Source organism: Schistocerca nitens, chromosome 1 (genome assembly GCF_023898315.1).
Source record: "Schistocerca nitens isolate TAMUIC-IGC-003100 chromosome 1, iqSchNite1.1, whole genome shotgun sequence".
Classification (NCBI taxonomy): domain Eukaryota; kingdom Metazoa; phylum Arthropoda; class Insecta; order Orthoptera; family Acrididae; genus Schistocerca; species Schistocerca nitens.
This window is the reverse complement of record NC_064614.1, coordinates 412,378,569-412,401,398: the sequence shown is the minus strand read 5'-3', so window position 1 is coordinate 412,401,398 and position 22,830 is coordinate 412,378,569. Positions and strand designations below refer to the sequence as shown.

General features: G+C 41.7%; 1 protein-coding gene across 1 annotated transcript in view; it reads right to left on the bottom strand.

Moving 5' to 3' along the window:
• Window positions 1-487: 487 nt before the first annotated feature.
• Window positions 488-22,830, bottom strand: part of LOC126235880 (B-cell CLL/lymphoma 7 protein family member B-A) — a 42,338-nt gene continuing 19,995 nt past the window's right edge. The window contains exons 3-4 of the mRNA XM_049944800.1: window positions 11,848-11,947; window positions 488-2,582 (exon numbers count right to left, since the gene is read on the bottom strand). Coding sequence (XP_049800757.1) covers window positions 2,464-2,582; window positions 11,848-11,947 — 219 coding nt within the window. The 3' untranslated portion in view covers window positions 488-2,463. The remainder of the gene's footprint in view (window positions 2,583-11,847; window positions 11,948-22,830) is intronic.

Here is a 22,830-nt window from a genome sequence, read left to right as displayed (position 1 = left end):
AGTTTTAAAATTTTTCTTTGCTGTCACGAAGTGTCTTGCTGGAAGAAGTTCTATCACAGTCATTTGGAGTAGTCGGTGAAGCAGTCTGAGCAGTATCTCCCTTCGAAACAACAAAAGATTTCTTCTTCCACTCATTGTGCCTTTTCTTAAACACTCGATTGCTGAAACGGGGCATCTTGATATCCACAAACCAAATACGTAAATCAGGTATGGGCAAAATTCGCCAAACACGCAAAATTGAACAGCTAAACAACACAAAGCACACACTACAACTCAACACACATGGTATAGCATTTATGTTTACCAATAGCAACAGTCACTTGTCACAGAGAAAGCCATACAACACTGGAAAACAAAACACTGTCTAATTCCGCAAAGATACCATGCTTGCAGCCAACGAGCGGCGCCGTCAGAGGTGACAAACCAAGTCGCTACAACCATTTATGTGGTGCGTCAACTTTGCAGTGATTAAAAAACACACTTAGAATTCACTTAGAAGGGTGAAACTGTTTTATTCAGAAAACTCCAAATAATTTTATAATGAAAAAGCCAAAAAATGTTAAGTCATCCCTTAATATAAAGGATGGCTTTCTTTCACTGCTAACAAATAAATGCAGAAACAGATTACCGAAGCCTGTAAGGTACAGAAACCTGCAATTAAATTTCAGAAAACTTCATACAGTTTATACAAACACACAAATATCTGCAAATATATTCCTTGACATCTAAGCTCCAGCTGAATTTTTCATTTATCAAAACATAATGCTCTACTTTGCCATAGTTAAGAGCCACATTAAACATTCAGGTTCTTCAAACCTACAGATACTTTCAGTACATAGTGAAGATTAATACAGTGCAAAGATCATCATCTCTACTCTGTCTGGCAATTCAGACCACAAATTACCAGTTAGATCATACCAGTAAATCCTCGATTCTTTAACAGACTCAAACTCCCATGTATAAAACAGCTTCAAATGCCCTATTACAAATGAGTAAATGTGTTAAATATCTGCCTTTAAGCACGAAAGCAAGAGAAAAATAATGAAAGTTTTGAAATTAGTTTGTTGGGAGACATTGTGAAACACTGGATGAATATAAATTGGGTAATTTGTCCTCCACTTTAAGCAAAAGCTAGTTTTTCACAAATCTCCATGTTTATGATGTCACATCTCCTGAACTGTGTGGTGTGTAGTGATAATTTTGCACATGTGGTACGAGATTATGTAGCTGCTGCATGCATGCATGCATGCATGCATGCAGTGTTGCAAATGAAGTTCGTAGTAAAGAAGTAATAAATTTAAAAGTTATTCCTGATGCTCAAGTTTGACTGCATGAACAGCCAAAATGTGATAAATGTTTTGCTTTTACCTTTTTGTTCAGGGTGTCAGTGAGAAAAAGTTTCATAGAAGTCTGAAATGTCTAAACTTTGTTGAAAATTGCTAGGTGCTCTGATTCTCAAATACTGGATGAATCAAGTCCATGTATTTGTGCGCCGGCAGTTACACTGCCTCAAAACAAACACTCAGATCAGATTATACATCTTAATGATTAGTTTTGGGCAGCACTTAAAAATTTTTAAGTCTGTCAATCATTACACAAAATATTGAAAACTGAATTTTTGTTGCCCCCATGCTGCAATTGGTACCAATTTCCTCTCAGTGATATAGATACTGTCTCTTTATCAAAGTTTGCCATGAAATTTTCTCCAGTGTCCCTTTCTTTTTCAACTGTGGCAGAAAAATTATTTTTCTCTATAAAGTTCACAACACTGAAGCAATATTGTAGAAAAAAAGAATTTGAAATAATTCAGCATGGGTCTGAGTTAGCTTGCTCATTGCACAGTTATCATAAAGTTACACTGAATATGATTTGTAAAAGCCATCAAATAAGCCAATATCTACAATGTTAATAACTAGGGCACAAATGGAAACAGGTTTTTCCAGTACTGTAAATCAATTTGTAACAAAGTTTTAAGATTGGGGTTGTGGAAAGTCAATGGAAATTTTCCTTCCCATCACTGAATATTAAGCTATTAACTAATTCACACAATTCCACGCAAAAGATATATATTTACAGATCTAATATTGCATAAAAAAAAGACACACAAACATTGCAGCATGTTTCTCATACATAGATGTTCCATACAGGTCAATATGTTATGACTAATGCCACAGAAAGTATAAATACAACAGGCACAAGCATGTGCCAGGAAAGTAATTATTCACAACTTAAGTATTGCTTGCAAAGCAAATGTTTGAACTGTTCTCATTCTCTCACAAGAAGGCTAGGAAATCATATAATCAACAGAAACAGCTTCCAATAGAAAATAGGTATCACTTGCAAATATTGCATATAATAGTTTGGAAATACAACATAGTGCAAATAATATCTGTCAATTCACTTTTGAAAGCAGCACAAACAAGTGTGTGACCACATCTCTGGGGTGCAGCAACCAGTCCATATTTACTCTGTTTTTGTTCGTTTGCTGCTTGGTTCACTGCTCTGAGAGTTTGAGTCTTCAGAAAAACCGAGCTGAGCAGAGAAGTCTGTGGGCCCTTGAGAATCACTAACAACAGAGAAACCTGCAACATGAAACACCAATGCCAATTCACTAAGACATTCTACCTCAGTAATGTTTTATCACAACTGCAAGAGGATAAACCATCATCAATATAAGTTATACAGGAAAAAGATAGCCCTTGTTATGTAATGGTAAACACTGTGTTAAGTAAGTATCTAAAGTTTCATTAGTAAATTAATGATACGAAGAACCCTTGAGAGCATCTATTTCAGCAGTTTTTTGGCTTCTCCATGCCTAATGCCTTAAACCTCAGCAAAAGTAACAACCTAAGTCAAGAGGAGTAAATTGAGACCTGTATTTTTGACAACTGGAAAGTTGTGACTGGTGGCCACTATGAAGGAGCACAGAATGAAAGGACCATACAAATTTAACAAATTTATCATAGTGATGTAAGGAAAAAGTTCACAGCAACAATGACATTTGTACATACAGACAAGGGAAAAAAGTTAAGATATGTATTTAAACATATTACTTTCTTGTTGGGCTATTTGATCCCAAGTGGTCTAATTTTGGAAAAGTTCTCACATGACCATCCTGGATTTTGCAGAAATTGTGTGTGAACATTTGCCCATGTTCCCAGTGAACACTAGTAAAATTTTAGATTCAGCTGTTTAATACTTGCAGAGATATAGTCACTGCTCTCAACAGTGCACCTGCGAGTTTTTGGCAATTTTGAGACAAAAAATCTTCAGCAATATTTTCTTGAAAGAAACCAAACTACACCCTCTTGTACAACTTTTTGTTTTCTCTTAAGCAATTTCCTGGGCAATTTTCATATAAATAGTTTGAAGCAAAGTATGCCAAAAATGTTTAGTTTAGTTTTTTACATTTCCACAAGTGAATGTGGGATAAACCTGAAACTTTGCATGTAGTAACTTAGCAATAAAAGGCCTTAAAATATAAAATTTCATTCTCTTACTGCTTTCTAGTAGTTTACAAATTGAGGGAATAGTTGACAATTTTTCTAAAAAATCAAAAATGGCTATTTTTGGCCCACTTTTTTTTTTTTATAAAAAGTGTACTGTGAACTCTTTCCACTTTCATTTGAAGACCCATGTTCTAAACCCCCAACAAACTAGTTTTGCAGTGTGAGCATTTAAGGCCCTAGAAAAAATTACGAAAATGTGGAGGTACATTGAAAATGGTCCTATATTCTGCTGATGTGCAAGTCTGAAATCTTTTATTATGTTCTACAATTGTTTAGTACACACTGTGGAAGATATCATCAAAAGTCTTTGTAACTAGGAAATGAGTGAGTCACAAAAACTGCAAATAAGTAGTGTTTCCAGTTTTTTAAATGTCTACAGCATTTGTTGTCGTAGTCTTCAGTCCTGAGACTGGTTTGATGCAGCTCTCCATGCTAGTCTATCCTGTGCAAGCTTCTTCATCTCCCAGTACGTACTGCAGCCTACATCCTTCTGAATCTGCTTAGTGTATTCGTCTCTTGGTCTCCCTCTACGATTTTTACCCTCCATGCTGCCCTCCAATACTAAATTGGCGATCCCTTGATGCCTTAAAAGATGTCCTAGCAACCAATCCCTTCTACTAGTCAAGTTGTGCCACAAACTCCTGTTCTCCCCAATTCTATTCAATACCTCCTCATTAGTTATGTGATCTAACCATCTAATCATCAGCATTTTTCTGTAGCACCACATTTCGAAAGCTTCTATTCTCTTCTAGTCCAATCTGGTTATCGTCCATGTTTCACTTCCATACATGGCTATACTCCATACAAATACTTTCAGAAACGACTCCCTGACACTTAAATCTATACTCGATGTTAACAAATTTCTCTTCTTCAGAAACACTTTCCTAGCCATTGCTAGTCTACATTTTATATCCTCTCTACTTCGATCATCATCAGTTTTTTTGCTCCCCAAATAGCAAAACTCCTTTACTACTTTAAGTGTCATTTCCTAATCTAATTCTCTCAGCATCACCCGACTTAATTCGACTTGTTGATGTTCATCTTCAATACACTGTCCATTCCGTTCAATTGCTCTTCCAAGTCCTTTGCTGTCTCTGACAGAATTACAATGTCATTGACGAACCTCAAAGTTTTTATTTTTTATCTATGGATTTTAATACCTACTCCGAACATTCCTTTTGTTTCCTTTACTGCTTGCTCAACGTACAGATTGAATAACATCAGGGAGAGGCTACAACCCTGTCTCACTCCCTTCCCAACCACTGCTTCCCTTTCATGCCCCTTGACTCTTATAACTGTCATCTGGTTTCTGTACAAATTGTAAATAGCCTTTCACTCCCTGTATTTTACCCCTGCCACCTTTAGAATTTGAAACAGAGTATTCCAGTCAACATTGTCAAAAGCTTTCTCCAAGTCTACAAATGCTAAAAACGTAGGTTTGCCTTTTCTTAATCTAGCTTCTAAGATAAGTAGTAGGGTCAGTATTGCCTCACGTGTTCCCATATTTCTACGGAATCCAAACTGATCTTCCCCGAGGTCAGCTTCTACCAGTTTTTCCATTCGTCTGTAAAGAATTCTTGTCAGTATTTTGCAGCCATGACTTATTAAACTGATAGTTCGGTACTTTTCACATCTGTCAACGCCTGCTTTCTTTGGGATTGGAATTATTATATTCTTCTTCAGGTCTGAGGGTATTTCGTCTGTCTCATGCATTTTTCTCACCAGATGGTAGTTTTGTCAGGACTGACTCTCCCAAGGCTGTCAGTAGTTCTAATGGAATGTTGTCTACTCCCGGGGCCTTGTTTCGACTCAGGTCTTTCAGTGCTCTGTCAAACTCTTCACGCAGTATCTTATCTCCCATTTCATCTTCATCTACATCCTCTTCCATTTCCATAATATTGTCCTCAAGTACATCGCCCTTGTATAAACCCTCTATATACTCCTTCCACCTTTCTGCCTTCCCTTCTTTGCTTAGAACTGGGTTGCCATCTGAGCTCTTGATATTCATACAAGTGGTTCTCTTCTCTCCAAAGGTCTCTTTAATTTTCCTGTAGGCAGTATCTATCTTACCCCTAGTGAGATAAGCCTCTACATCCTTACATTTGTCCTCTAGCCATCCCTGCTTAGCCATTTTGCACTTCCTGTCGATCTCATTTTTGAGACGTTTGTATTCCTTTTGCCTGCTCCATTTATATTTTCTCCTTTCATCAATTAAATTTAATATTTCTTCTGTCACCCAAGGATTTCTACTAGCCCTCGCCTTTTTACCTACTTGATCCTCTGCTGCCTTCACTACTTCATCCTCAGAGCTACCCATTCTTCTTCTACTGTATTTCTTTCCCCCATTTTTGTCCATTGTTCCCTTATGCTCTCCCTGTAACTCTCCACAACCTCTGGTTTAGTCAGATTATCCAGGTCCCATCTCCTTAAATTCCCACCTTTTTGCAATTTCTTCAGTTTTAATCTACAGTTCATAACCAATAGATTGTGGTCTGAGTCCACATGTGCCCCTGGAAATGTCTTATAATTCAGAACCTGGTTCCTGAATCTCTCTCTTACCATTATATAATCTGACACCTCACAGTATCTCCAGGCTTCTTCCATGTATACAACCTTCTTTTATGATTCTTGAACCAAGTGTTAGCTATGATTAAGTTTGCTCTGTGCAAAATTCCGTATTTCAGGCACCTAAAACTTGACAGCATAACACATATTGGAGGTCTGCTTCTGGAATATTGACCAAGAGTCAGTTTACTGGTAGCCTGTCTGTCCAGGCCACCAGCAAGTCTATTCCTCAAGATCCCATGTGCTCTAGGGTCCACACTGTCCAAGGGCACACACAGAATCCTGGATAGCAATGACCAAAGGATGGAAAGAGTAGCACTAGTCAATAGCTTGCGAACTAATCATGGAATCACTGCAGATGGAAAAGGACCCCACCAATGCAGGAAGATGGTTTGGTTTGGTTGTTTGGGGAAGGAGACCAGACAGCTTTCTGAATACCTTTTGACTAATTATGGCATGAAAAGGAACCAGTGATATGTTCATCAGTGGCAGCACGTATGAAATTTGTTTCCATAAATGCTGTAAATAGTATCTAGATTCAGATTTTCAGCTGTGTTACCCTGGAAGGAATTTAAGATAACCAGAACCATTTCCACACTTATATATCTACTACAACTTTATATATAATGAACAAAGTATGAATAAGAGTAGATAATGCAGCCACCACAACACACAAAGACTCAACTGTCAGCCTGGAACTTTAAATTTTGTAGACGGTTACAAGAGAGCACATTTTATTTAAAAATGTCAGTGTATAATATTTTCCTACCGCGAGTAAAGTTTTTATTAAAATTTAGAAATATGTAAATGGGATAATTAATACTCCAGGCATAAAAATGTCACCACTCAAAATGAGATACTATCTCATCACTCTTATTGTGAAACAGGTAATGTTAAATCTGCTACTCACGATGTGTGCATGTCTCGTACAACGATGTATATTAGCCACTAAAAACATTGTAAGCAGGTCAATGATCAGTTTATCATGCTAAGTGTAGAGTTCTCCAATGCCAAATACACTGAAGAGCACACATCCACAGAAACAGAGTGTGGCATCATCTATTGACAGTGGGACTAAAAAATTAACTGCCTTCATGTTAAAGTAATATATTTTGTTCTTTTTGTGTCTTCTTAATCTTCAATTTACTTTTAGTTCTGTTTCTGTGATACGGTGCAAAGGTTGTATGAGAACTTTCCCTAAGATTTGTGTCCCAATAGCTGGACAAAGAAAAGAAAAGAATGCAAATAAATGACAGTTTTTATTTAAAAACTTTTTCAACAGTGACAAAGTAAACCCTATTATAGAATATAGTTTCTGATACTATTCGGCACCTAGACACAAGAAACGAAGGGTAAGGTAAAAGTATGCTGTACACTGCCTTATAAATAATGTTTGCTGTGTGTGTGTGTGTGTGTGTGTGTGTGTGTGTGTGTGTGTGTGTAAATATTTTCCTCAGGCAAATAACTGCTGATGCTCTGATATGTTTGGACAAGACCTTTTCTTTGAAGTCTCTTCGAGTTTGCTGCCGGATACTAAAATAAATTCAATATTTCGGCGATCCAACTTTTAATCTTCAGGAGAATGCTGCTTCTGCTGCTGAGTCCCACTGAGAACCGATACCAAGGCTGCAAATCAACGTATTGTATAGGCCTCCATACCATACACTACGCATGCACCGCCCATCACAGTTGCTGTCCTCCAAGACTGGCCAGGTGGTGCTACCCTTAGAACATCAGCAGCAATGATGTATCTTACTCAGACAATTTTCAAACACACTGACTGGCGCATAGAAGAATGTTCTGTTTTGATGCAGGTTGGTACAGGGTTTCACACCCTGCTAAGAGGGAACCCATTGTGTCTCAATTAAATTAATCACCAACCTAATTTCAATTGCCTCTTTATAAACACTGTTCCAAAACCAGAAGCATTGGCAGCTATCACAGTTTCAGCAAATTTGATACCATGTCCCTCATTTAAGCAATGTTCTGCTACCGCCAATTTTTACGGCTGTTGCAGCCTCGTATGATGGCAATGTTCCACGCAACTGTCATGAACTGTGTGAATCTAACTGCCAATGTAAGCCTTCCCACACTGGCAGGATTTTGTATATACCAAGCTTCCAAAGCCCCAAATCATCTGCCACAGGGCCAAGTACTGCCCTAATCTCTGAAGGTGGACGGAACACACAATGTTAAAACTCCTTAAAATTCTTCCAATCTTAAAAGAGACGTCCCCAGCATAAGGAATAAAGGCCACCAAGCTATGCTCCTCTTCATGCAACTCCAGTGATTGTCCAAACTCCATAGCCTGACGAATCTGCTTTTCAGATTATCCATTTTCCTTAAAAATAGCCGTCCAATGCCCAAGTTCTTGGGTTAAGTTGTCCGTGTTGGAAATGGTATATGCTCTGCATATAAGGGTCCTCACAATGTCACTGCGTTGGTATGGTGGATGACAACTCTTAGCATCTACACACAATGTAGATCAACTTTCGGTGAACACTGTGTCCCAGAGTACAGTCTGGTTTTTTGTAAACCACAACATCCAAGAATTGAGGCATCCCATCACTTCAAACCACAATGGTAAATTTAATCCTGGGATGAAAACAGTTGCAGTGGTCCAAAGATCTGTTGAGAACATCACATCCGTGCAGCTGGACAAAAAAGGTATCATCTACATACCTTCAGAAGCATGTTGGTTCCAAAGCCGAAGTCCTCAATGCTATATCCTCGAAGTCTTTCATAAATAAATTTGTGATTACACGTGATAAAGGAATGTCCATAGCCCCTCCATCATCCTGTTCAAAAATGTTGCCGTTAAATGAAAAATGGTGTGCCTAAGTTACATAAGGAAGTCCTATTGTTAGTAATTTGGGTGCATCCACTTATAACCTGGCAAAGTATTTAGCATCTGTTCTCAGTCCATACATTGGCAAGTGTGAATACCATATCTCCAACTCTGTGGATTTTATTCGATGACAAATCGATGAGGCTGGGTCCTTCAGATTTATTAGCGAGTTTCGATGTGGTATCTCTGTTTACACGAGACTCTGGAAGAGTCCCTTTTATCAGTGAAAAACTGGATAGTGTGTTAGTGAATCTTTGTTATGTGCTGACATCCACGTATTTTTAATTTTATTAACAGTTATCATTGCTAGTTGATTAAAAGTAGTCATCTAGGACAACGTTCCTATGGTGAAGAGGGTAAAGTGCAACACCCTGCCCTTTCTACAAAATGCTCAAATAATTTCCTTTCCTTCCACCCCGTCCCCCTCCCACTAAGCCTTCTACTTTCATGTAGCAAATTCTACAATAAAAATCTGATCCTAAAATGGAGGACATCTCTGTGGATTGTACAAATGAATTCCTTATTATCTCCTTATACAGGGTGTATCCATGGACAAAGAAAAAAAAAATTCCTGGATTTCCCAGTTGAAAATACACTTTCTCCCGGGTGAAAATACACTTTTTCCGTCTTAAGTGACGGTATACTTTTCCTCGGCACTGTAAAACTTATCAATCCGTAGAATGTTTATTGTTTTTTTTACACAGACGTAGAATTTGCCGGAACTTTAGAAAATGAAACCCAGGGGGGAAAACATGTTTTGGAAAGATCTTTGATGTGCACCAACATGTACACTGCATTTTTTCGTGTTATGGAGGTATAAATTCAAAATCCACCAAACACAGCATGTTACCTTCCGAAGCAACGGAAGCTTTTGTAAGCCAGTCATTGCTCATGTCACTTGATCTCGCCAGCTGATGACAGCATAGGACACGTGACGTAGTCAACCAATACCAAAGATCAATCTTCAGTAGGCCCAACACACAAAAAAGAAAATTTAATGGTTTAAATTAATATACATAGTGTTGCTACAAGAAAAACAAAGCTTTCACAAAATAATATTGGTCTCTAAGGTTAATAAGCTGCAAGAGAAGCTAAGCTTCCACATATAATGCTGATCTTTTTGCGCGTGTGACACTTCAAGATAAATCACACAAATGTGCCAGTAAAATTTTTAATAATGACGTAAATGTCTGATCTTCTGGGCTCCAAATTCTTCTAGATGGTCGTCCCCAAAGAGTTGATTTTTAAATGAGAGTCAAACGCTCTGTGATTTAAGAATTTCATCATACATTCTCGCACATAGTTCATCTTGCGCAAAAGGAAATTTACTTTTAAAGTAACACTTTTCAAACCACCATTCGCAATATTTTCCCATGACCTGTTAGAAATTGGTTCGTTTCAGCAGTTGCCAGAGAGGGCCAGATAACAGGCGCCACTGCTCTTGCGCAGCTACGACGACGCAGGAAGCCTGCATGTTCATATGTGTAAAACATTAAAAGATCTTGCATTATGTCATAAAAGAAACAAGACATCAACGGATACTTCAAGAGTATCGGAATTTCGTGAACCATACTAAAATGCATAATTCGGTTTTAAGTGCACAATCGTATGTCCAGATTCGGATGTAAATTTTCTGGAGTACCAGTACTGTATGGTTCAAATGACTGAGTACTATGGGACTTAACTTCTGAGGTCATCAGTCCCCTAGAACGTAGAACTACTTAAACCTAACTAACCTAAGGACATCACACACATCCATGCACGAGGCAGGATTCAAACCTGCGACCGTAGCAGTCGCGCGGTTCCAGACTGTAGCGCCTAAAACTGCTCGGCCACTCCGGCCGGCACCAGTACTGTATTATCTCATGTTTGGTTCTTTATTATGGCATAATGCCATACGAGCTAGAAGATGGAAAACTTGCACTTGAAATACAGCAAACAGTTGGAACTAGCCAACAGTGTGAAATTAAACACTTCGTTTCAAATAAACTGACTGCCTCAGCGCAAAAGATTAATAAAAGCCAAATCTCTTTAGCAAACCGACAAAAATAACTTCATTGTTCTGCAAGGCAATTGATGCTTGACTTTCAGGAAGGTGGAAATGAAACCTGAAACTAACAACATATTTTAGCCTTCTGCAATTATGCGAACGTATTTTAATTCATTTGGTAGCTCTCGGCCACAGAAATTCGTTTTGTTTTCATTTAATGTGAGAGCAATAAACGAAGAGGAAACAACAAAATCACTAAACAAACACAGGTCACGTGGAGACTACCAACCTCCCCACTACAACAGACTGCTCTGTGCATCAGCCCCGTATCTACAATATTTCCCAAATGGAGCAATTTAGATAATGGCGCCCAGCCATACATCTGTAGCCAGAAGCGGGAGAAGGTACTACTCATACGCGACTCAACTGCGCATGCCCAAGAGCCAGCCCGCAACTGCTCAAATGAATAGAATGTAAACAGCTGTCACGCCCTGCTCATCGGAGGCAATTTGTTGTTAGGAAGCACTTCATTTTGTTCCTAAAGCCTTTGACACACTTTGGTTCACAGATGCTTGTATGAGAATTGTGTTTTGTTGTTGTATATGGCGCATTTCCTTTGCGACTTTAGTTTTATTTTAGTTTTCTCTCTCTCTCTCTCTCTCTCTCTCTCTCTCTCTCTCGTTCAAGTTTTGTTGCTGCAGTATTATTCTGCAGAAGTGGGATACAGTAATATCCTTCGTTAGAATATTGGTTCTTATCAGTCAAAATCACAAAAATTTAGCTGGTAACTAAAGCAATGAAAAATTCCCGGAATTTTAAAAAATTCCTGGGTTTTTCCCGGTTTTCTCCCGGATGAAAAAATTCCCGGATCTCCCGGGTCGTATACACCCTGTAATAGTCCATTGTTCACCTAAGTGGAAAGCTACTGTACTTACATGTGTTAGAATCTTCAAGTCCAAAGTTGGAATTTGAGGAATCCAGGGCTGCTTTCCGTGAAGGTGTGTTCTCTTTGTTGTGGTCTTTCATCTTCTTTTTCTGCAAACAGAAACACAACATTGAGAAAAGTTTGTATATGCTAAATACTGTTTAGCAGCAAAGGTTGTAGCAGTTTTCCAGCACACTGGACAAAAGATGTTAACTCTAGAAAGCTCTAGCAATGACTGCTTTAGAAATTTCTCTGAAGGTTTGCTGCAAGACAGGGAAGCATCTTTGCCAGAAGAAGCTTTCCATGTTAACAGCTAAGCATAATTTGCAGTTCTGATTAGCGGTAAACAATACTGTCTAAGGCATCTATCAATGTGAATGACATTAACTACAGTAATCCCATTATAGAAACAACACCTTCCACCAGGAATAATGTGAGGACCACGACACCAATACATGAGGATGTGGGGTGGATGAAGCACTACTACTACTACTACTACTACTACTACTACTACTACTAATAATAATAATAATAATAATAATACAGAAGGATAGCAAAGCAGATAAGAAAGCAATACCAAAACCTCAAGTACAAAGTTCAATAAGGGATCCGAAGAGAACACAGCCTGCCAAATTGTGACTACCCATTCCACATGCATTTGCAACACTATTGCAACCAGTTGCAGTTAGTGCATATCATTTAAAAACAGTAGATAAAAGAATACCGACAAAAGTTAGGAATCGTGGGATTATTTCCTTAGATTGCCATTATAGAAAGTGGATGTAAAATGTTACAGTGGCTCTATCATATATGATACTTAGTTCACTAGATAAGTTCACAAATTTGCAATAATATCACCCATATGATGTCAGCAAGTCTAAATAGGGGCGGAGGTAATGTGAGCAAAACTTCTACTGGATCCAGCAAATGGTACATCTACAAGGGAATGGTCCAATCCGACAAGTTGAAATCCACCCTGAAATTTTTCACACACTAAGAATACACCACAATAAATGTACTGTCAAAATTTTAGCTGCCAAGGCACATTGAAAGTGTGTTTTAAAAAATGTCACGTTTACTCAGTTTTGCTGTAAAAAAAGCTTATTATAACAGCAGTTTGTACAGCATTTCCTGCATAGTGTGCAACTCTGAATAAGCATACGCAGCCATGGCAAGAGTTATACAAAACATTTTAGGTGACAAGAAGCAGCTTAGAATTCAGATCGGCTATGAATTTCTCTCTAGTCTTACCTATTAATGACATTATCTCAACACTTGGGGTAAACATAATTTTGAGGGGGGGAGATAAAATGGTAGGGATGGCGGACAGTGAAGTGCTGCAGGTTAGATGTATTGCAGGGAAAGTTCCCACCAGCACAATACAGGAAAGCTGGTGTTAGTGGGAACGATCCATACGGTAAAGGCCATGAAGCAGTCAGACATGAAGGATGTCTTATTTTTTTGGGCGCAAAACTGCTATGGTCATTAGCGCCCGGTCCGTGACTTAGGAAACAGTAAAAAACGAAAATGGAAACCAGCAGCAATGGGAACGAAACTCAAAAAATTGGAGAAACTAAAAGCAGAAGGAAGGCTTAAAAATCAACTACAGAAAGAGGTTGGTTGTCCTCAAAAGAAGCTTCAAATGACTGACGTCATTTCACTGGTACTAATAAACTCGAGAACGCAATCGGCCGAGCGCGTGTCATCTGTTAAAATGGACGATATATCAGGCGACAGCTGTAGACGGGCGTGTAATGGAGAAAAATAGGGGCACTCAATTAAAAGGTGTCTTACCGCCCACAGCTGAGAGCAGTGGGGACAGAGTGGGGGAGGATCGCCGCTTAAAAGATGTCGATGGCTAAAAAGACAGTGCCCTATCCGGAGTCTAGTTAAAATTACCTCCTCCCGACGACACGTTCGGGAGGAAGAGGTCCAAGCACAGGGAAGAGCTTTCACGTCCCGCAATTTATTATGGGGAAGTGTCGACCAATGTGCGTGCCATAAAAGAACAACACGATGACATAAAACGCTCCGTAGATCGGCGAAGGGAATCGATTGAATAGCTGGCCGAAGAAGAGAGACTGCAGCCTTGGGATGTCAGGTTTGGCAGTGTGTTCAGCAAGAGGGTGGTCCACTTGTTTCTTGGCCGCAGTTTGTCGGTGGCTATTCATGCGGACAGACAGCTTGGTGGTTGTCATTGCAGCTTAGCTTGTAGATCACATGACTGGTTTCACAAGCAGCCCTGCCTTTGAAGGAATAGGTGAAGTTCGTGACCAGATTGGAGTAGGTGGTGGTGGGAGCATGTATGGGACAGGTTTCCCATCTAGGTCTATGGGTGTGAGCCATGTGATAAGGGGGTTGGGAGCAGGGGTTGTGTAAGGATGGTTCAAATGGCTCTGAGCACTATGCGACTTAACTTCTGAGGTCATCAGTCACCTAGAACTTAGAACTAATTAAACCTAACCAACCTAAGGACATCACACACATCCATATCTGAGGCAGGATTCGAACCTGAGACTGTAGCAGTCACTTGGCTCCAGACTGTAGCGCCTAGAACCGCATGGCCACTCCCGCCGGCTGTGTAAGGATGGACGAGTATATTGTGTAGGTTCAGTGGACGGCAGAATACCACTGTGGGAGGAGTGGGAAGAAGAGTGGGCAGGACACTTCTCATTTCAGGACACAACGAGAGATAGTTGAAACCCTGGCGGAGAATGTAACTAAATTGCTCCAGTCCTGGGTGGTACTGAGTTAAGAGTGGAATGTTCCTCTGTGGCTGGACAGTGGAACTTTGGGAGGTGGTGAGAGACTGGAAAGATAAGGCACAGGAGATTTGTATTTGTTCAACCTTGATTTCTTGTGCTCGGAAGGTACTGTATTTTTGTTTTGGACTTTAGTTATAACAATCATTTGAACCACAATTCAAGGAATCAGCCGAATTATTTCTTGTTTCTGCAAATATTTCCACAATTTCTAACAAAATGGTGACATCATTTGAATGAATGTCCACAAAATTAACTAGTAAGGGCAGACATGTAGTTCCTCAGAAAAAGTAGGCTATTTCGACTGCATACCAACAAGGCACACAGGTAAACAGGTATTGGGGTGGGGGGGGGGGTGACCTCGTATGAGGGGGGTGTCCAAACACACACTCCCGTTGGAGCCATGAAGCTTTTTTTTTTATGGCTTTAAAGTCAAGTTAAAATCTAGCAATTATTAGTTGTCGTGAATATGAGTTTAAATTCTGACTGTAGGAGATAGTAACTGAAACAGCTGCCAGTTATTAGAAACAAAATTCGATATTATATCCTACTAAAGACTAGTATATCCCCTACTAAAAACTAGCGATGTAGACAAGCTGATAAAATCTCAGGAAAGAGAATGATGAGGATAACAATGACTAGACAGTAAGACAACAGATGTAAAAGAATATGACGAATTAAAAAGGTGGAAAGGACAAGAACCAGGCTGGACCACCAAGCAAAGGTAGTCATGGTCTCAATAGGTCAGAGCAGGTGACAGTGCAATCCCTCAAGCGGCCAACGAGGCCAATGTGCCCTATCTCACAAGGAAGAGCAGAAACGGCCTTCATGGGTAAAAGTAAAACAAAATCAGCTGCTTTGGTGTCCTCCACTAGCACCAGAACCAGCATGTCAGAAAGTTTAAGGTTACACCCTAAGGTGATCAAATTAGGGCAGTCCAGTAGGATGTTGGCCACCATCAGACGGGCACCACACTGATAGTGGGGTGGATCCTCACATCACAAGAAGTGGCATCCAAAAGCATCCAAAAGCAGTCACTCAAAGTCAACAGAAAGGTAGATTCCCTGGGAGAAGCACAAAGGGAAGATAGCCACAAGGCCTTGGTCCCCTTTATTGCTTGCAGTTTGGACGAATTAAGGCACACCAGTACACCAATCTCCCAAGTCGGCAACCTGATAGCCTACTTGGCCAACCAGTCAGCATGTTCATTCCCAGGATCTCCACATGACCTCAGGTCTAGATAAAGACAATCTATCATATAGCTTGGAAGGGTCAGGAAGTAAATCCTAGACAGTCACAATCAACGAGTGTCAAGGGTAGCACTGGTCAATAGCCTGCACACTATTCAGGGAGTCACTCCCTATTAAAAATGTCTCACTGGTGCAACAATGAAGGTGATAGAGGGCTCAGACAATGGCCACTAATTCTGCAGTAAATACACTGCATCAGTTGGCCAGGAATGTTGGTTACTGCACCTCTTATGTGCATCAGCAAAGTTGTTGGTCCATTAACAGTAGAGCAGTCCATATATACCACTTCCAAACCTGGAAATGCATCGAAGATGGCCAGGAGAAGGCAACAAAAAACTATGAGTTTAAAAAAGGATAGGTCGAGACAGGTCCAAAGACAGTGTACACACCATGGGGCCATATGCAACTGCTCCTTGGAAAGAGGTGACAGTGGGAAGTTCAAGTTCAGAGCACAGACACTGTATGAGAACTGCAATTGTACCTCCAGTCCTGAGCCTATGTTGTTTGAAGTGGCTTGCCCTGAAAGGAGAAATGACACAGTAGTTCGGATGCTCAGGGAAGCACCAAATGTGTATCACATAATGTAGGGACCTCAGCCTCTGCAAGCAGGCTGTTTACCAGGCTGTTCAAAGCACCTGTCCAAGTCCGACCATACAATCGTGTATTGGGTCCAGCATCTGCCAAGTTGAAGGTGATACAGAGCCATATGCCAAGTTCCCCTCATAGAAATGGGACAGGATCAGAGCTTTGAAGAGCCACAAAAGGGTAGTGAGACCAGCATCTTCGCTTAAGTTGGCAAAAATGGGGAAGCCACATCAACCGGGCATCAAAGACCAGTCCCGAAATGTGATAAGACTTCACCAAATACAGCAATTTGTTGTCACAGTAGAGTTCTGGTTGTGGATGGGCAGTATGATTGTGACATAAATGCCTTGGTAGCTAAAAATCTGAAGCCATTGGTGAAAGCCAAAGACTGTACCTTTCATATATGTCACCTGCAGTCAGCAGACAGCAACTCCCACAGTGGGGAGCAACAGTAAATTGTCAGCATACTGCAGCTACAACAGACAGCCACTTGAAAAAGGGGCACACAATACACAGCCCAGTAGGACCCCATTCTAGGGGGGGGGGGGGGGGGGGGGTACTGAAGGAAGTACCAACTTCGACCTGGGAAGTACGGTAGGACAACAAGTTCTGGACAAAAATCAGGAGCTGGCCTCAGAGATACCACTCGTGTATGGTAATGAAGATCTGATGATGCATTATGATATCATAAGCCTTTTTGCAAGTGTAAGAAGACAATGATGCGGTGTTGATAACAAGCAAAAGCTCACCAGAGACTCCAGGCAGACCCAATTATCAGCAGTAAAACAGCCTTGACAATAACTGCCCTGTCAAGGAGCCGAAAGACCTCGAAACTCAATGTACCAAGATAGCTGCCGATTCACCACATGTTCAAGCAACTTGCAGAAAAGATTAGTGAGACCAACTGGGCAATAGCTGTCTATCTCAAGGGGTTATTTACCTGGTTTCAGTACTGGGATGATCACACTTCTTGCCACTGAGATGGGAACTCACCCTCACTCCAGATATGGTTGAAAATGGCAGTGACATGTTGGATATCCACCAATAGGTGCTGGAGCATTTGGCTATGGATGCGGTCTGGCCTTATAGCCATGTCAGGACAAAGACAACTGAAGAAGTCCCACTCACTGAATGGAGCATTACTTGGCTCCAGGTGATGTGCAGTGAAAGGTAAGTGAATTTGCTCCACCTGCAGCTCAAGGACAAGAAATTCAAGCTGATAATTCTCAGATACAGAAGCTCTACCAAATGCTCTGAGGCACTATCTAGGTCAGTGTACGTAACACCAATCAGGGATACACCAAGTACACCTGTGGTGTACTGGTGCCCATAGAGGTGTCAAAACTTTGCCCAAACCTGCAAAGAATGGGTACATGGTCCAATGTTAAAACACTATTCGCATAACATCTGTCGTTTTATTAGGTAGCAGACTCAGGCATGGAGCGCTTTAAAGACAATGAAGTTCTGAATCAATGTATGTCACTTACAGCATTGGAGAACCAATCTGCAATCTCTAATGGCCATGGAGATTTCTGAAGACCACCAAGGTACTGTCTTCCGATGGGCAGGGAGGGGGAGGCAGTACTGAAGAACAGAGGATCAGTAAGTGTCCAGCTGATAGAATGGCTGCAGTTGCACTTTGGATGGCCACACTGGTACCTCCATGTGGTGCGGTGTGAAGGGCGACAGTAGATGCAAAGGCATCTCTGTCAGCACTGTTGACAGCTTATGTGGGCTGGTGATACTGAAAAGGGACAGGACGATCAGAAAAATCACCACTGTCATGCGGGTCATATTGAACTCTACAATGGATAGTGGAGACAAGGCCAGGACTGCAAATGGCAAGACCAATGGCCAAACAAGATTCTTCTGCCACAATGAAGTACGTTAAGACACTGGTATTCAAGAGACAGGGATCAAGCTCTGCAAGCGAAGTTTACATTGATTTATCTGGCAAGTGGTCTTAGTTCCATCAGAGCTGTGCTCACACGAACAGCCACAGCCTCCAAAGTCTTATCGAGCAGCTCATGTTCACTTTACACAGTGTCCAGAAATTATGTGCAAACTCTGGCCAATGCTCTGTCACTATCAGCTCACTCTTACAGCATCAATGGCTGCAAAGGGTAGGGGTTTACAAAGCTGAAAACCAAGTTTCCTGGAAGGCAATGCAGAAAGCTGGGGAAGCACATAAGAGATGTCCCAGCTCAGCCAAGTGGTGGAAAAAGACCACTACAGTTCCACTGGAGGATCACACAATCGGTATCCATTGAGGGGAATGGATGGACCAAGGAGGCCACTCATGTCCTGGGCCCGCCTGTTCCACTGGCTGCGAGGATATGGCATCCCTACAAATTGGTTCTGAATAAGGTTTTTTGTGTGTGTGGGGGGGGGGGGCAGGGCAGGGGGGGGGGGGCGGAGATCTGATGCCACAGGGGCCACCAGGAACTCCACCTCATGTACATAGGACCCACCAGAACATCCTGTCTTTGAGTTGTCCTTTTTGTCCCTCTTCTCCTTGGATGATTTCTATGCCTGCAAGAGCTTTTCCACTCTAGCTTCTTGGACAGAGTAGGAATGCAAAGTTCTATAACCAGCAACTTACAGCTCTTTCAACCACTGGCTGGTGTCCAGTTGCAGATCAGCAGAATCCTGGGATGCAATCAACCTAAAGGACCCCAACCTGATGAGAGGCTGGGGCCAGGGGATTGACATCCAAGGCGTGTGGGGAGTCACTCCCACAATGTGGGTGGAGCAAGTGGCACTGAGGGCTCAACATAAAAGGCATGAATGGTGAGGGTACCATCACTGGAGTGGTGACAACAGCATAGCCATAGCGAACAATGTACATAATGCTAACCATTTCTTCTTGGCTTCCTAGTACCTAAGTCAGTCAAGTGTCTCATATTCCTAGATTTTCTTCTCATCATAAGACGGTCCAGTCCAGTGAAGAGGAGGAATGGTTATGAATCCCATGATTGAATTTATCTGAAAGCACAGTCCAGTAATGGGGAAGGGAAAATGGGCAAACAAAGAGAGAAAAGGAATGTAAGGACAGCAGTGAGAGGAAAGAAAATGAGAGGGGTGGGGGAAATGAGGAGATCAGGGGTGCCCCAGAACCATCCTAGTCAGCAGACGGATCCATACTGGGAAGTCATCACTAGAATGTAAATCTGGAGCCACTTCCCACAGAACTGAGTCTGCAATAGCTGGGGAACAAAAATATCAATGGCTGAGAAAGACCCTCTAGGAAAAGTGTGTCATTTGACCCGCATTCAGAAGGCAGATATTCTCAGAATGAATGTGCCACTCAGTCATCCGACCCCTGGAGCAAGTGGTAGCCGAGCCCTGTAGCACATAGCACAATTTGTGCCACAAGGAGCATTGAGCATGGGAGTGCCCGGAAGATTTCTGCCAGTACATCTGCATCCAAAGCATCATTAGGTGGAAGGTATAAAGAACACACTGTAATATTAAATGGTGTGAGAACTTTCACAGCAATTGCTTGCATGGCCATGATAAGAGGGACAGGAAAGGAGTGGCATCTGGCATCAATGAAAACAGCCATTTCACCTTTACCCTTGTCTCCGGTAGTATCATCCTTCCTGTTGGTTCGTAACCCCGTAATGCATGTGTGTCAGTGATTTTAAGATGCATTTCTTGTAAGCAGACACAGAACAGTTTCTCCTGGACCAGGAGCTGTAATTCTTCCAAATGTGAGCAATATCCATTTAAATTCCACTGTAATACACAAGTCCCTGTGGAAGCCATTTTTTTAGCAATGATTGTTCTTTTATTTCTCCCTCGGAGGCAGTGATTTACCAGTGAGGTTAGGGGGAATGTTAGCCAGTTCCCAGTTCCTCTGATTGGAAGTCCATATCCTCCAAAGCATAGTCCCCATCAGAGAGGGAGAGAGCTCGGCGATCCTTTTTGAAGGACTTTTCTTTCACTGATGAGAGGAGGTGCTTGCCTGGGTTGCGGGGATGGCTTAGTTGGCTTCTGGTGGTGTGTAGCGATATGTGGCTTAGGTGCTAAGGCCATTGCTGATGGCTTCCGAACAAGTTCAGTTTCAAGTGGTGCATTTCCCCACAGCTACACCAACAAGTGCATGTGCTCTTACTTGAATCTGTGTTCCGAGTTTGTGTGAAGGCATCACACTTGGCGATTGGTGTCTTAAGGGCTGATGTAAAAGAAGTAGCAAAAACCAGAGGTCCTGAATTTTCCTTTCCTCATTGTAAACCTCACACTTTCTACTCCACACTGGATGATGCCCCAGAGCAGTGTACAAGAACTGCCAGATTCGTGAGCTGAGCCTCCACAATTGTCACACATAGCACTCCCATAACATCACACAGTGATATGGCCAAATCTGACATTTGTAGCATTGCATTGGGTTAGGAACAAAATGGGTGAACCTCAAGACAGATATTGCCTGCAAGGATACGTTCAAGGTAACTCTGGCATACTAAACATTAGAATAAATGTTGCCCATTTCTCCAGTTTGCCACTGACTCTCCTCATATAGTTCTGCACTTCCAAAATGCCCGTATTTTTCCATTCTTCAAGTAACTCCACAGGGTCCATCTCCATTATATCAGAGCAGGTAACCATGCTCTTACCAAAGTTAAGTGTGTTAAGCAACTACGACTGGGTAGTCATCTAATGCCTTACATCCCAGGATCTTAGATATTTCCGTTGGATTAGCAGTTTCAACTAGAAGTGTTCCACTATAAAGTGTAAACTTTTTAGAAACCCAGCAATACCTTCCAATACCTTGAAAACATAGAAAAGGGAGAGCTTATCAAAGGTTCCCCCCGTTAGCTTGATTACAATAAAAGTGTTATGACACACTAATGCCCTGTTACTAAGATTCTAAGAATTCTTTTCAGGAAGACTGACCAACCGAGCATTCTTTGATGAGCAGATGTTGGTACTACCCGACAGTACACCTGTCTCGTCAGTAGTAGTAGTAGTAGTAGTAGTAGTAGTAGTAGTTTGGTGACACCATTCCATACGGATCCCACGAGACACTGGTGAAACAACCATTGACCCTGGCAGAGCCCTGCATGCCTGAGCAAGCCTTATACAACTGAGGGGGAGGGGGGTGGGGGTGGCAGGTGCCCCACAGGTTGCCCATTAGAGACTGTTTTACCTCAACAGTCATCAGCACATAGCACACCTTGAGGTTGAGGGTTTTTTTATAGAGGTATGTACCTTCCTCATGGTCCAGGTGGTGAAGCAAAGACCTTCGTTCTCTAAAACACACAACATTCCACCGCTGCACCACACAGTGGCTGCAGAAGCATGCCCGTAGCTTACGGTGACAGAAGGCTAGTGGCGCTTACCAGTCCCCAGCTCAGGAACCCAGGGGTGACCAATCCTGTGCTCAGCAAACAAATGCTGAATCTCTGATGGGTCCTGCTGGGAGAGGTGGAGGGAAGAACACCATGTGGATGTAGTAGCCTTGATTGCATTATTAGACAGTGAGGTAGCCTTGAAAGAGTTGGTCCACAACTGAGAAAAAAGGAATATAATGTAAAGCTGCAAATCTGTCCCAGGACGTGTCAAAAGAGATTGCGGAGGAGAGGGTAGGTGTCCCTCCCCCTTCTGCCCAGCCAATAGACCTGCAAGTTCATTACCTGGGAGACCTATGTGGCCAGGAACCCAAAATAAATCAACCAACAAGCAGCATTACCAAGATAAGCGAAAAGGCCATGGATGGCAAAGACCAAGGGGTGGCAGGAAAAGCACTGAGCAATAGCCTGAAGGCCAATTACTGATTTCACATGTAACAAAATTCATGTGAGGGAGGACCATTTAATAAAGCAGAGGGCCCAATATAGAAGGCTATCAATTCTGTGGTAAACTCACCATACGTAGCAAGCAAGATATACTGTTCTGTGCCAACATAAGACATGAAAACATACCCCCACATGATCGGCAGATTTAGAGTCATCGGTGTAAGAAACAATGGCTTAGAAGTCCTGTAAGGGCATTCGGAACAAACAATGGGACACCACTAAAGTGATGGAGGTATTCAGACCCCGGAAGAGATCAATCCAAATCCAGGGCCAAGGAACCAACCAAGGGGCGATGGCGAGGGGTTGATCAAGAGAGAGGAGATGGAAATTACGGCAGACAGAAGTGAGGTGGAGCCCAACTAGTAAAACGACCTGAAGCCGGGCAGCAGGTGAGCTACAGCCCAAAGTTAAGAAAAGAACAGAATAGGAATGAGATGGGGAAAAGCGGAAAGTGATTGCACAGGAATCCAGGAGCTGGGACCGCCTAAGCAAAAGGGGAGGGTTTCCAGCATCAACCAGAAGACTAATGACGCAGTTAGTGTTAAACTGGTGGCTAAACAGATACCACAATGGTGAACCAGGTCCAAGAGGAGCAGTG